Raw genomic sequence first — 15,781 nt, forward strand, 5'->3', positions numbered from 1 at the left:
ATGCGTATTATCAGTGTCCATATTTATTCTACTAATTGTTTAAAAGCACAATGAATTTATTTCGCATTAATATCAACTGTACAATCGTCTAGTCCACATTTNTTTCGCATTAATATCAACTGTACAATCGTCTAGTCCGAATTCGGTCAAGTCCTGGCCATTTTTCTATTTGTCGGTTAACGCGTTTCATAAGTTTTTGAACGGTACAAATTAAGCTGAAACATGTTATGTACCGTGTGCGCCACAGATTAACCGCGGACACCACAACAAACTGACTCGCACATGCATATACGCGTTTAGTATTTACGAGGTATGTGCGGTTGGGCCCTAACCAAAGAAGCGGATAGACGCATTACTAGGGTGTTTACTAGGCAGCACGGGACCGCGGAAAGAGTGTGAACCGCGCCGGTTATAGCGACCGGCATGCGCGTGGCACAGCGCCAAGGGACGGGAGTAAACGCTTTTCTGCAGACTTCCCCAGTCGTCCCGTGCAAATCCTTCTAAATGTGTGCTCCGCAGTGATTCGGCCTCACTCGTCGTGTTCGCGGCACCGCCGGCACACATTTCCTTTCATACATTGCGATAAAAAAATAAGTGCAAAAACACAAAGTACGGACGTGCGCGGTTTTGAATTAACGGGGTAGTGTGTGTGTGTGTGTGTGGGAGAGGAACAGTGTGAACGACAGAAAAACCGCCGCCGAGAGAAGTTCGACCTCGTTAAGTTCGTTTTCATTCGACACACCTGTTGAGTGGTTCGGCTTCATGAGCGATCGCCGACGCCACACCGACGTGTACTTGGTAATGACAACACATTCGTCTTTACCATTATTCTATTCATTCTTCAAAGCGCCGTTTTTTTAATTGGATATTCTCGTATTTTACTTTATCAATAGCACTTGGTTTTATAGTAATTGTAAAACATCGGCCCTTACTTCTCAGGTAGGTATTGAAAGTCATCACTTACTTTTGATACCGTTACAAAAAATGTTTATATTTAAAAAAAAACCAAGATGCAAAACGTTATCCTGATAAAATTAACAATTATGTTTTTTTTTCAATTAAATGTGATAATATCTGATTTAAAAAAATATTAAAAACGCTAAAACTTTATGGTTTTGTAATTGCTTTTTTTCTTTTAATATGCGATAAATTTTATGAAGAGCAAACTGTTTTCTATTTCGTTAATGCCGTTTTTTGTACGGTATAAGTGCATTTATACAGGCAATTTATTCAAGTTTTAACTCCGACTGGCGTAAACGAGAGTGCCACTAATAGGCTCAATCAAGAGAGTGGGTTTCAAGCCCGACAACTTTTAATAAACTATTCTGGAAATGCGCAACCCTTTTATTTCCTTACACCTTAAGGTTTTATGTGCTGAATTCATTATACGCGGTCGGAATAAATTAACGCTGTGTCTATACATACACTATTTAATTTATGTTATCTTACGGTTCTCTGGCATCCCGCGTTGGTTTTCAGTGGACTTTTACAATTATTTGAATTTTAACGATGCTATAAATTGCTTTACGTATCGAAGACGAGCACCTAAGTTTCAGCTGAATTTATTGGCCAAGGCCGAGTAAACAGCTCTCAAAGGCTCGAGTTGCACGACTGTTACAGACTAGCAAATAAAATGTTTGTTACGTCAAATCAAAAAGTTGTTAGCCTCTTTGTTTACGTTTTTCTCGCGTATAAACTGTGCCGTTAATTAGTGTATAACAATATGTAAAATGTTTGTTTTTGTTTACGAGCAGTAACGGGCGATGCCTCGAGACGGTGCCAAGGGCAAACACCAATTCAAACGACGGTTCAGCTTACAGCCGTCATCGTTCTTCAGAGATGACTCGCTGTCGTCGAGCCATTCAATGACCGGGTGAGATTACATATTTTTTAAGAATTATAATTTAAGTTTAAGTAAAACTCGTTGACATTATTTTCGATGCATTTTTACATTTTATTCAATTGCAATGTGTACAAAAATATATACTTAAAAAAAAAAAAAAAAGAAGAAGCCCTACAACGTATGGCATGTTTATGTGCTATGCAGGAACAGCTCAACCCATACAATATTTTCAACTGATCCATTATGGCATTTGATCGCTGATTGTGAAATCGAGTTCGTCGCTAAGGCATTTGCAAATGTAACTGTTCTTACGTGCTAAGTGTATTTTTGAGATGTTCAAAGTGTTTTCGGCAGAGGAGTTTTATTGAACGTCTAGTATACGTATGGATAGTGGTAACCGGATCTGTAGTAGTTGTTGTAGTAGTTACCACCGTACCAGCTGTTATATGGGTAGTATCCATTGTTGTAGTGGTAAGTTGATCGGGCGTATCCGGACGGGTATTGGTAGTTGTGGTTATATGGGTATGCGTGGTAACCATAGGCATACGGGTAAGAGTTGTAGTTAGCGTATGAAGAGCTGTATGGGGTGGCGTATCCATAACCATATCCATATGGGTAACCAGCTATAAAATAATATTAATCGTATAAATAAAACAATATTATAACAACAGTTTATTAAAGCAAATGAATTAAACTCTAAAAGAAATGTAGAGAAGAATATGTCAGACAATACGATAATTCAAAATACCTAAAATTCATATTAGAAACATAGTTAAAACAATTCTGGGAATGCGATCACATTAAACTTAAAAAATTTTAACTATTCGCCCAAAAACACCGGAAAAAACACGAGCGTAATGGTAGATTGAAAATTTACAGATATTTAATTTTCAGCTATAAAAATGAAGACGGAGTGAAAACTAACGAGCTAAAAAAATGTAAAAATCTTATTCTACGATCAAGTATAAATATTGTATCATTTGGATTTTTACACGAAAATAATCAAATAGGATTTTTAAATTTTTATTTAGACGATTATATTTTTTTCGTTATGTCTTGGACGTTTAAGTTTTTCAATCAAAAAATATATTAATCTTTTTTCTTTTCGAGAAGCCGTAAGTGTAAAAAATAAAGTAAAAATGTTTTTAATGAGAAATTGTTATACGTTATTTATTCTTGGTTTAAGTTCAAAGCATTCAAATCTACAGTCAACGTCCGAAAGAATAAAAAAGGCAAAAAAATGATCAAAATTCCTTCGTTAATTTTTTTTGATTAGAAGTTTTGTCTTTTGACCGAATAAAGCATAACAAAAGAACCGGAAAAGTTAGTAATTGCTTTAACTGTGAATAGTAAGAAGGCGTTACACGAGTATTAAATTTTTGTTTATAATTATTTTTTTAATGGAATTTTCTCGACTTAACTGTTAAAATGATATACTTCAAAAGAGGGAAGAATGATCGTCCGCAATTCATGGTAATCCTTTTGTTTTTTACCAACAATTTGAACTTCGCGCAGCGGTAGTCTAATCGGTGAAAAATATTTTATTATTCTCCACCCGAGTCGAATGATTGTGGCTGAATATCAGACGAAAATTTTAAAAATTACATTGAAATATTTGTTTATCATTTTGTAGTTGATTTTATCTCCGCCGAATAATTTTATTGTATGCTCGTCTGATGAGCAGTAATATTCCAACCGAAATCGCATAATCATTAGACTACGTGTAGATATAAAAACGGACCATAAAAATTTTTAAGAATTAGTAACGTGTTTAACGTAATGTGTGTTATTTACATTTTTTGTTTGTTCAGAGAATACATTGGTTTAGTGTTTGTTTAGAGTTGGCACACTAAATTGTTTTTCGCTAGAGCTTAAGCACGAATTTTAATTATTGTACGAATAAGATCCTGGCGATATGACAGCCGGATTAAACTAATTAAACAGGAAACGAGCGACGTCACAGTAGATACACGGTGACACCTCATTACACCAAAAACAAATAAAACTCTCGACAGTGTGAATTGCGAATCGTTTGGGAGGACCAGGACAAGACTATTATCTAAATGGTCGCGTACAAATCCTATACGGCGCTAGAGTTTAATTACCCTTTGCGGAAGATGTGGCTTAATTAGATTTTTGAAAAGCGCTAAAAACTTAAAATTGACGACCGCCGAAATAAATATATAACTGTAACGATTAAACGATCGACGAGCATAACCTGTGCACGCGTAAACGAAATTTAACGACCGAAAAAATACGTACTTGCTGCTGAGATGATAACAGCTTTCTTCACGCGTTCGTTTTCGGTTTTGGCTTCGGGTTGTTCCATCATCATGTCTTGGGCGGGTTGTTGTTTCATTTCGGCGGGTCCTTCAGCGAGGGCGACGGCGGCCAAGACGAGCACAGCGAAGCATACCTAAAAAAGACATTGTCAAAACAAATGCGACTTGTGCTTTCGGTAGGAAACAGTTGACGAGGTTTGTACTTACGAACAATTTGGAAGCCATTTTTGTATTTTGATATTTCTTAAGTTGAATATGAAATGTGAAAACACACAAATCCGTCCTAGACCACTTCAAGCGATAGAGGCAAAACGAATAGTGCTGCGGACCGTCCGGTCGGGGGCTTATATATCGCGAGCAAGTTCACTTCCTCTTCGCGTTTTTTTAACAACACTCATTTGTTTCTTTGATGCTTGTCTTGATGGCTAATATATCTAATATTCGGACTATCCTTGATATTGTTGCGCATAATTATTATGATAATTAACCCCTTCTCTGATGCATTGATCTAAAACGCCTAAGGACACGGCGGCTACAGAATGCCGCATTACTTAATAGACAGCTTAAGCCCCCGCGGTCATCTGCCATGCCCATAAGGTCAAAAACCGCATGGCTTGTTAAACAACGCCTGGCGCCGCCTTCGTAGTTATCGGCGGAAGACATTCAGCAATCCAAACTGATTTCTGATTCTATTCGGTGGATTTTACTGTTTCACTCGCGAGTAGTATTTTTAGCTTAAAACAAGTTGCCATATATGAGATCGTTCATAGCACACAGAACTGATTATTTTAATTTATCATTTTAGTTTTTTTTTTCAACATAAAATATATTTTAAAAATATTATCGTAGTGCTAATTTACACATACAAGATCAGAGATAACGTTTCAAGGTGGTGAATTTAATTAATTATTTATACTTAATATATTTTCTCGTGGAAAATATAGATATACGTACCAAACATATTTGTATAAACAAGATGAATAATATGTACAAAATAAATGTCATCTTATTATACTTAATCCAGCTTAGTAGAATACTAAATTGAGCAAAACAACAGTTTACTTTTTAATACTCTTCTTTACTTATTTTTAAATCGTTGTAAAAGCAACTTATCAAAATTTTCAGAAAACACACAACAGTTGCTTACTGAAATATCTATACTGTCATTTTTTTACTCGTTTTTTTTAATAAAAATTAATTATATTTTATAAAAGCACGTTTATTAATTTTCCATGAACTATTTATAAATAAAAATTTTAAGGATATTTTCATGCTTATGACTTAAAAAACTAAAAACATAATTATACTAATTTATTTATTTAATAATATATACTTTTTATATTAAAACATAATTAAAAATATATCCGTAAAAAACAAATTATGCAATGCAACATTTTTACGCTGTTTAATACTTTTTATACAAATTTTTGAAAATTAAAAAAAATACTGATATTAGATGTAACTCTTAAATTTCTTACAAGTACATTTATAAATAAACAAAGTGATTGAGTTATTATTGGCCAATAGATTTCTTATAAAATAATAATAATCTAGATAAGTAGATAATTCTTAGACAATTTTATTGACTTATTCAAGTAGTATTTATTTTTTGATTTCTGAGTTGTCAACGATCGATAACTTGTTAAATTGTATTTTAGGAGTAAAGAATATTTTTATACCTTGATGGGAGCACTAGCGCGGCAGTGTGATGCATCATCATGATAAAAAACACATACCCCACACCCTGCCGCCAGTCTTCATTTAAAAATGTCAATAACATCAGAAATATATATTCATAAATTGTTATCGACCAGTTATTTTCTTAGTTATATTATTTTCTATGTATAAACTACTTAATAATGTATGTTGCCATTAAAAAAAATGAAATTGGTACATTATAAGAGATAACCTATAAATATTTAAACGTTCAAAAATCAAGAAATAAAAACTAATAATCAAAATAAAAATTCAAAACTATTATTATTTTAGGAGCAATTCAGAGTTCAACGATAAATCAATCATTACGTATATTTACAGTATGATTAATTAAAAATGATATCTCTTTTTTTTTCGTTAAATAATGATTTCTTCATATAATTAAACGAAAACCTGTTATTATTTGTTTACTATTAAATAAAGAATGATTTAAATACTGTTGACTGATCAATAACAAGTTTTATAATATTACTTATTGAGTTAATGTAATTCTTAGTTGTAGTCGATGAGGGTGTGAAACGTTGAAGAATTGTTATTTGTGCGTCACGACAAAAATAGAGCATTGCTAAACACTACCCAGCGCCTCATCTTTTCTGAATAATTAAGTGCTGTATTCTCATTAAGTAATATTACCCTCCTCGTTTCATAAATTACTGATTTTTTCATAAAAATATACAAATTAAAATTTGATTTATTTTTATTGACTATAATAAATATCAAGTTTGTTGTAAGTAAACTTATTTCTAAGAGTAAATTATTGGGGTACTTTTGAAATTTAAATGAGAACCTAATATCATTTTTTTCTATTAAAGAAATAATTGGACTATTTGACTGGTCGATCAGTTTTGTAATATCGCTTTATGAGATAATAGCATTTAAAGGTTTATAAAAAAGGTTGCTAGTGGAATAGTGTTTAACATCGCTCAATTTTTACGCACAGATTTAGGAAATACTTCTACGTTGCACATCCTCTCGCCTATAACTAAAAATTACATTAACTCCAAAGTAATAATACAAAACTGGTTATCGGCAGTTAAAATTGTATTTACTTTTATTTTATTTTAGTAAATCAGTCGTCATTTCATTGTTAAAAATAATTATAGGTTCCCATTTAACTTTCGAACATTACTCCTAAAATCTACCTATAGAAATTTCTTATTATTAAACATGATATTTACTATAATTTATANATTTCTTATTATTAAACTTGATATTTACTATAATTTATAAAAATAAGTCAAATTTGAATTTGTAATTTTTATAAAAGAGAAAACATTTAATAAAATATTAGGATTGTCATTCTTAAAAAAATCACACTGTATACATATTATTTTATAAATGATATATAAAAGTGTAATATCATAAATATTAGCCCTTATTATGTACTAAAGAATAAAATGGAACTTCCAGCTCATAATTTACGATTTTTATCTACAAGATATTCTTCAAGAGATTTTATTTTTAAATGTAATCGTTTACAATAATAATATTTAAATAATAAACTTATTTCATTACATTTATTTCCCATATCGGATGAGATGCTACAGAAATCAATTCCTAAAACAACATTTTGCTATTATGTCACAAATGCACGTTGAATATTACCGAAACAATGTTTAACTGTCACACGAGTACACATCAAAGCTAATATACATGAGTAACGTTTAAAACATAAAAGAAGGGTTAATATTGATTCAAAATATTATCACACAAACGTATAAACCATACGATATTATCGATGTTTACTTTGACTTTGTGAGAACTTTTGTAAATAATATACATGTTTATGTAACGACTTTATAAATATTTTGAACTTTTCACAAATAAGCAAATGTTTTAAATTTATTACTCTTGACAAATAATTGCTGAATAATCGTTGTAAAGAATTAAACGACAAAAGAAACGTTTTACTCGCAAGAGTATAATGCGTTTGTTTACTTAAAGAAATGTTATATCGGTCGAAGGTCAAGTTAAAAAAAGTTGTTCATAAATAATATTGATTTTTAGCGGCAGAAGAATAATAATAATCAAAACAAGTATTTTCAACTAACTTGAAGGAAATTCAAAGTAAACACGATTCCTTTAAAATGTTCAGGTTTAACGCGTTTATACTAGGCGCTCGTTCTTATTTCATTAGCTTAAACATTATTTTAAACATAAATATTCGTCTTTTAAGCTTATATTTACTCGACATTTAAACGATTGAATTACAAATTTTGTCTGATTAACAAATTAATTTTTATTGTTGTGACTAATATCACATCGTCACCATAACAATAGTAACTGAAGAACAGTATTTGGCAGTGTACATGAAATATCATTTGTGTCATTGAACATGGAAAATCATTAGATTGGATAATACGTCAATTGATATGAAAATTCGAACAAATGAAAATTATTGTAATATCGTTTTTAGTAAGTGACGATAAAAATAATCGCGCGCCAGAATGAGTTTATTCGATCATTTATTTGCATTAGCACAATATCATCAGAGATAATTAAGTCAACTATAAAGTATTACAAAACATTAGTGAATTGTTTTGTGCGTTGATTATAGCCAATGTGACAACGCCGTTAAAATCTATTACTGTAGTAATGTTTTGAAATGAATCGTTTTGATGACTTGGTTAAGTATTGCAGGAAATCGGATACAATGCAGTTAACGAACGAGTAACAGTAAATTATTGCCGAGAAATAAAAAATAATATTAAATCTGCCTGACTCATCCCAGGGCACAATATAAACTACACCCACGATTTATGTATTATCGTACGTTTAGTGTAAGTGACAAAATCACATTCACACAAAATAACCAGTGATTACTGGTGCCGCTTTTATATGTGATTTAATTAATTTCAATTCTCTAAAGAATACTTTATAATATGCATTCATGTAGTGTTTACCAGTCATTATTGTTACTATAAAACACTAACTTGAAATTACTTTTGTTTGTTATTGCTCAAACGCAAAGGGATGTACTTTGAATTGAAAATCTGCCGAACGATTTTCGCTCGATTTGAAAATACTCAATTTTATGAATACTTGTTTAACGAATTTTTTTTTTTTTGCAACTCTAATATACACGTATAAAAAGGTTATAATTTAATTGTATTATAATTAACAAAATATTGAGACTAATGCTTATTCGATATTGTAGCATTAAAGTTACAAAATATGTTTAATCAAACAACGGCATGTGTTTCAGAATGTATCTCTAGCATACCAACCGCACAAGCATTAAACTATGACTTATACTTAGTCGCTTTTATCTTTCTTTAAAGTACTATGAATATTACCAAACATTATGAAATGTGATCTAAATGATATCTTATGCTTTTCGTTTAGCTGCTAAACGAAAACCTTTTAATATGTACATTATATTTTATGAGCTTTAAACGTTAATGCAAACATTTTAGAAGATATTTTGTTGGAGAATTTTTTTGAATATTAAAAATTATTTATAAAAATTTTATTAATAATTTTTTTCCAAGCTTTTCACATGTTCTAAGATTGAAAAGTTTTTTTATAATATATATGGAAAAGATCTTTTTAAATAACTCTCGAAAGTTTTTGGAATCATTGGACTATTATTTTAAAATATCACTATTTATTTATTTATAATAAACATACCATATAAGGTTATGAAATGTAAATATGGGGTGATTTTTTTATTAATATTTTTTCATGATAAAATGTAAGCCAACATACTCAAATTAATAATTCCAAAGAATAAAACATTTTTTTTGCTGTACATTTCATAAATTTTATTTAACTTAAAATATACAAAATTTACATGAGAGTGAAAATATGAAGTATTTAACAAATTATTAGTATCCATAAAAATGTTGATATCTTTTTACTATCCAAAAGCTTGTGCCATGTTATGTATGGTTGAAGCCATTTGCAGAGCTGTATTAAGTAACAGGCATAGTCGAGTTTTGTACTTAACGTCTGTAGTATGGGTAGCCATATCTGGCGTTGTTCCAGCCATTCCATCCGTTGTTCCAGCCGTTCCATCCGTTGTTCCAGCCGTTGTTCCAACCAGCGGCATATTGATTTACTGGATATCCGGCTCTTAAGTTATTCCAGCCATTGTTCCATCCGTTCCAGCCATTGTTCCATCCATTCCAGCCATTGTTCCAGACTGGGTGAGCTGGAGCAACTCTATCGTATTTGTCGGGAGTCCAGCTACCGTCATCTTCAGCTGGAGCAGCCCATCTTGCTCCCCAAGGTGCTCCCCATCCTACGGCTATATTTCATAAAAACGATTAAGTAGATTGAAATTATTAATAATAAGTTTTTGGAAAAGTAAAAGTACAAAATATATTATAAATCGTTGGCAGTTATTTAACTGATGTGATATATATTTTTATACCTTAAATAGCTTAAAATAAAAACGATAAGTTAATTATATAAATGAAAATAAAAGAGTTTATACTAAATAAATTGTACAGATTTTTTATATAAACTTGTTTAATCATACTAACCATGAGGTGCAACAACAGATTTTGCGACTACAGCTGATACAGGTGATGGAACAACATCAACAGCCAAAGCGACACTTGACAAAGCAAGTAAAATGACCTGAAGAGAACGAAAATAATGTAACTTATTTTTAACTAAAAAAGATGAAATACAGATAAAGAATCACGATATACTTACAATTTTGAGAGCCATTGTACTCGAAATACTTGGTTTTTTTTATAAAAATTTGAAACTGTTCGATCGGTTGAAGTAAAACGAATGATGCTGTGAATCAATCAGCTCGGATTATATATAGTAATCGTAAAAGGATGAACATTATTATTATTCCATAACAACTATATCTAGATTCATGAACTAATTTGCATGAGGAAAAAAAAATAAAAACAAGAAGATCACACAAAATAAATGTCAAAATCGTTCATTAAATTTATGATTTTTTTTACACTTGTTATTCGTGGTCATTTGAGAATCTTCAATTAATTTTTTCAGTGGTTTTGGCAAACATGGTATTTAAAATTCGGCATTGAGTAAAATAGTTTAGTTATTAGCTTTAAATTAGCATATATAAATGTATATTATTTGAAAAATATAAAAAACAAAAATTCTAAAACTCGTAACTTGTTACTTGTAAATAGATTAGTTTCAAAACATGAGTTGTTATTACAACTTTATAAAAATGTATAGTATATATTTATAAATGACATTTTGAATTATTATAATTGAATTTTCAAAATCGCTATATTACAATTATAGGTGGGCAGTAGTCAAGGGAAGCAATCTCTCAACATAACATGTGGGTTATTTTTATTTAATCACAAGATTTTTAAGTGACATCAATGTAATTAAAGAACAAATATTAGTAATATAATATTATATATAATAAGTATATAATAATATAGCTAAAACCACACAACTATCATAGATAAATGTACAACAATATTTTTATAAGAAAACTTCTTACTTTTTTCTTAACTTAGCCTCAGAGTTCTTTTTTTATTAAAAGTAAAACAATTTTATTGTCTTTAATAAACTATGTAAAAATTAAAAATAACCAGTATACTCAAAATGATAATTTTTTAGCTTTATGAGATCTATAAAATCAGGAATATTTCATTAATCTGAAAATGTTCACATTAAGAGAACTCCTCTGCCCGATGACATGTCTTCATTGTACAATTGCATTATGTATACATAATGCTATATATAATATTATATATAGTGTACGTGTCCTATAGAAATTTGACAACCCGATAATAAGTTTATTCTATTTGAGAACTTTTTATGCAAGCAAATCGCTAAAAAATTTAAAATTTGGTCCCGTCAAAGTCAACTTTAGAAAAAATATAATGAAAATATTCAACCCGGTGTGTTAATATTCTTAGAGGCAAGCAAAAAGTGGATATGTTGAATCGTATGTTTGAATATGAATAATAATAATATGAATCAAAACATATGGTAAAAAGTGATTTGAAATCTAGAGGTTAATAGATTATACGTAACGAAAAAAAATACTTGTTGCTGTTATTACTTAAATACTAATACTTTATTAGCAATGACCTAATTTATTCTTTAAAATAATGTCAGTTTGTATAAAACATAACAATAGAATATGCACTTTATACCAATTACATTAGTATAGAAAATTATTAAATAAAAATAAATGAATTCATTGACAAAATTGAAATTAAAATTTAGACATGCAATAGTACAACGCTATTAGATATTTTTGAATATTTTTTACTAGCAAATGTGTTCTTTCTCGGCAGAATAATGTATACTTCTTATAGAATTTATACTAAAATAGCATACAGTTACAATTGTTTTGTTTAAGTGAAATGACTTTTGTTAAAAATATGTTTATTGTTACAATTTTCGTTCAATATCTTATTTTAATACAGATCGTCAATAATTTTTCGTTATTTTAGAAAAGACTTTTGGACAATTATTATTTGTTTTGCTAATAGTTAAATCATATGCGAAATCTAAATACATATAAAACATATTAATTTAATTTTGTACATGTATTTTATTTAATATAGAGATATAGTATACAACATATTCAATAATTAAGATTTTAGAGTTCTTGATCAACATTCTTTTGTGGAAATAATTGGGTTTCTAATTAATTTAAGAATATTTATCAGAAGTATGCCTGAAAAAAAGCACGTGTCATATTAATTTTATGTCTATAAGAACAATATTATTTATCATTTATCATTTAATTATCACATAAACACTCATATAATAAATTCAATTATTTCATAATCATTTATATTTTTGTTGACTTAATTTAATTAACAGGATTTGTTAATTATATTAAGAAATGTATCAAATTAAAATTCAGATTCATGTAAACATAGTAAAAATTATTTTAAATGTTCGTATTTTTATGTAGTATGCAGAATGTACAGAAACGGGGTCATTGTCAAATTAATAAGTTTTACAATGACACAGTTTATAATAATTGATAGTTATAATTGTGAAATTTTACATAATTATAAGTGAGGCTTATTACAATAGGTTTAAAAAATAAAATATTTTAAAAATAAAAAAATATCCAATGGTATATTGCCAGTATAGCTCGTTGGCGATATGTCGTATTTGGTGCATAAGTGTCAGGGTTCGATCACATCTATCGAGCTGTACATGTATTCTTGTCCTTTCTAGCACATGATTATGTTACTTAATTGGAAAGACGTTAAATATATATTTAAAAATTAATTTTTAAAGTAATAGTATCTTAATAGGTACATATTCACAGCAACAAGAGCAACACTGGACATCCATTTTGACATCTTATTTACCTATCATGTAAATTTTAATGTACACATACAACATGATTTATCAAGGATAAATTTGTTCGTTAAATAATGATTTTTGATAAAAATTTTATTTATATTTATGAACAATGGTTAATATTAAGTTCACTATAAGAAAAATATATTTCTAAAAGTAATTTTTTAGAATAACTTTCGAATTTTAATGAAAAAGTAAAAATTGTTTTTACTAATATGTGGGGAATGAATTATGCAAAATCAATTTTCTACCATTATTTTTGAGTTAATATAGTTATTAGTTTTTTAGTTTAGTTTTAGTTATTATTGAGGTGGACATAATGCCCATGCACTCAAACCTGTTGGTCCATTGTGCACACCTCATACCGAATTGTCTTGATTAGGTTTACACAACTATGTGTTATTACCGAAGTGTTATTATATCATACCTATCATTGTATAAGGGTGGGCTATCAAGTCACCTCCTGTAGATGACCAAAGAGTCCTGTCATTCTGACGAAATTAAGTATCTCTCTGGGTCTTAGGTTTTTAATATATTCTTTTTCAGAAAAAGTTTTACTCAAGTAGTTTGATCTTAGTGTGGACAAGGCTTCACATTCGCACATGATGTGTAAAGAGTCTTCCTCTTCTACTTCATACTTTCTTTACAATGGTAATTTCAATACCCCCATTGCGTAAAGATGTTTAAACAAGTGACCATGTCCTGTTAGTAATAATTCTTAGTTAAAGGCAAACGTAATGCGTAATGCGCAAAGTAGAATTATTCTTATACATGTACGTTATGATAAAAATAGAGCATTGCTAAACTTCATAAACGTCACCTTTTTTAAATCTTTAAATGCATATACAGGGTGTTCAGTAAGTCAGGAAACGGGTTTCTATTGTTCTCATTGTTTGTAACAATGAGAACAATAGAAACCCGTTTCCTGACTTACTGAACACCCTGTATATCAAAAATTAATAATAAAAAATTGGTTATTGACATGTTAAAAATTGATTTAAACATTCTGAATTCAATAGCAAAGAATTATTAATAGGTTCCTATTTCAATATTAATCGTTACCCCTAAAATATACTCTTAGAAGTAAAAATTAATTAAATTATAATGAATAAATTATCATAAAAATCATTATTTAACGATAAAATGGGTGGTAGTATTCTTATAAATCATATTGTATATGATTGGATAGAACAGATTTAACAAACTTTTATAACTTTTAACAATTTTTGCATTCTTACGCTACATTACACTTTTTTTAATTATTATTTGTTTATACCCACTCAGTGTATTAAAATGCTTCTAATTCAATAAATAATAATCATGACTACTCAAAAAGTACCCATAACATTTTTATAAATAAAAGGACTACAAAATAAAGGCTATTTTGAAATAAAAAAATTTTCTTTTCAAATAAATAATAAAAAATATACCTGTAATGTTTCCTATGAATGCAAAAATTGATTAAAAAAAATTACAGTGAAATGATTATAATCAATAATTATTAAATCCAAAAGCTGCAAGAATTTATAATTAGATATATTCTACTCTGTATACATAAAATATAAACTAAAATTATCGAATAATTAAAAATTATACATATTATTTTATGATTAATTAATATTTTATTTAACATTAAAAAAAAATAATTATTTTAGTATAACAGATTTGTATTTTTGTTATAAAAATAGGAAGATAATAAAAAAACGCAAGTATAACTTTGTTTGCCTTGAAATCAAGTATAAACATATTTCCTTTTTTACCATAGTTAGTCTTGCCAATTTTTTTACCAATGTATCAGAAGTATACCATAAATAACAAAACTGAAAACTAATTTTTGAAGGTTATTATGTATCTTAAATATACTTAATTAAACTCTATTTCAAAGTATTATGTTTTTCTCTTTTTTGTAATTATATGGCTACAGTTTATGACTACTTCAGTACTTTAGAATAAAGTCAAGTACACTATAGTACTTTTTCAATTTTATGGCTTCTTAATTATTTCATTTTTATGGCTTCTTAATTGTTGCATTTATATAGCTTCTTAATATTTTTAAATTTCTATGGCTTCTTAATTGTTGCATTTATATAGCTTCTTAATATTTTTAAATTTCTATGGCTTCTTAATTGTTGCATTTATATGGCTTCTTAATATTTTTAAATTTCTATGGCTTCTTAATTGTTGCGTTTATATGGCTTCTTAATATTTTTAAATTTCTATGGCTTCTTAATTGTTGCGTTTATATGGCTTCTTAATATTTTTAAATTTCTATGGCTTCTTAATTGTTGCGTTTATATGGCTTCTTAATATTTTTAAATTTCTATGGCTTCTTAATTGTTGCGTTTATATGGCTTCTTAATATTTTTAAATTTCTATGGCTTCTTAATTGTTGCGTTTATATGGCTTCTTAATATTTTTAAATTTCTATGGCTTCTTAATTGTTGCGTTTATATGGCTTCTTAATACTTTTTAATTTCTATGGCTTCTTAATACTTTTTAACTTCTATGGCTTCTTAATTGTTGCATTTATATGGCTTCTTAATTGATGCGTTTATATGGCTTCTTAATATTTTTAAATTTCTATGGCTTCTTAATTTTTCCTTTATATGGCTTTCCAATTATTTTTGTATATATATTGCTAATTAATATTTTTATTTAT

General features: G+C 28.7%; 3 protein-coding genes across 4 annotated transcripts in view; 1 reads left to right on the forward strand and 2 right to left on the reverse strand.

The window, feature by feature from the left end:
- The first annotated feature begins 460 nt into the window (after positions 1–460).
- Positions 461–15,781, forward strand: part of LOC126894846 (ras-related protein Rap-2b) — a 94,780-nt gene continuing 79,459 nt past the window's right edge. The window contains exons 1-2 of one of the 2 annotated variants that reach the window (XM_050666146.1): positions 461–939; positions 1,755–1,873. In XM_050666146.1, the coding sequence (XP_050522103.1) occupies positions 1,764–1,873 (110 nt within the window). In that variant the 5' untranslated portion in view covers positions 461–939; positions 1,755–1,763. The remainder of the gene's footprint in view (positions 940–1,754; positions 1,874–15,781) is intronic. The other variant, XM_050666147.1, reaches the window with a different exon arrangement.
- Positions 1,931–4,491, reverse strand: LOC126894850 (prisilkin-39-like). The gene is made up of 3 exons (XM_050666150.1): positions 4,333–4,491; positions 4,106–4,259; positions 1,931–2,466 (listed from the first exon to the last, which is right to left on the reverse strand). The coding sequence occupies exons 1-3, from the start codon at positions 4,348–4,350 to the stop codon at positions 2,216–2,218; spliced, it is 423 nt and encodes a 140-aa protein (XP_050522107.1). The 5' UTR covers positions 4,351–4,491; the 3' UTR covers positions 1,931–2,215.
- LOC126894852 (uncharacterized) lies at positions 9,579–10,645 on the reverse strand. Its single transcript, XM_050666155.1, has 3 exons — positions 10,504–10,645; positions 10,329–10,425; positions 9,579–10,090 (listed from the first exon to the last, which is right to left on the reverse strand). The coding sequence occupies exons 1-3, from the start codon at positions 10,516–10,518 to the stop codon at positions 9,786–9,788; spliced, it is 417 nt and encodes a 138-aa protein (XP_050522112.1). The 5' UTR covers positions 10,519–10,645; the 3' UTR covers positions 9,579–9,785.

This window comes from Daktulosphaira vitifoliae, unplaced genomic scaffold (assembly GCF_025091365.1).
Source record: "Daktulosphaira vitifoliae isolate Bord-2020 unplaced genomic scaffold, ASM2509136v1 Scaffold_1, whole genome shotgun sequence".
NCBI classification, from domain to species: Eukaryota; Metazoa; Arthropoda; class Insecta; order Hemiptera; family Phylloxeridae; genus Daktulosphaira; species Daktulosphaira vitifoliae.

Excerpts from the sequence above, each read along its gene's own strand:
- LOC126894852 (XM_050666155.1), bottom strand. Across the intron at positions 10,091-10,328 it reads ATCTGTTGTTGCACCTCATG|CCGTAGGATGGGGAGCACCT; the intron begins GTTAGTATGATT and ends TATGAAATATAG.
- LOC126894850 (XM_050666150.1), bottom strand. Across the intron at positions 2,467-4,105 it reads TGTTATCATCTCAGCAGCAA|CTGGTTACCCATATGGATAT; the intron begins GTACGTATTTTT and ends ATTATTTTATAG.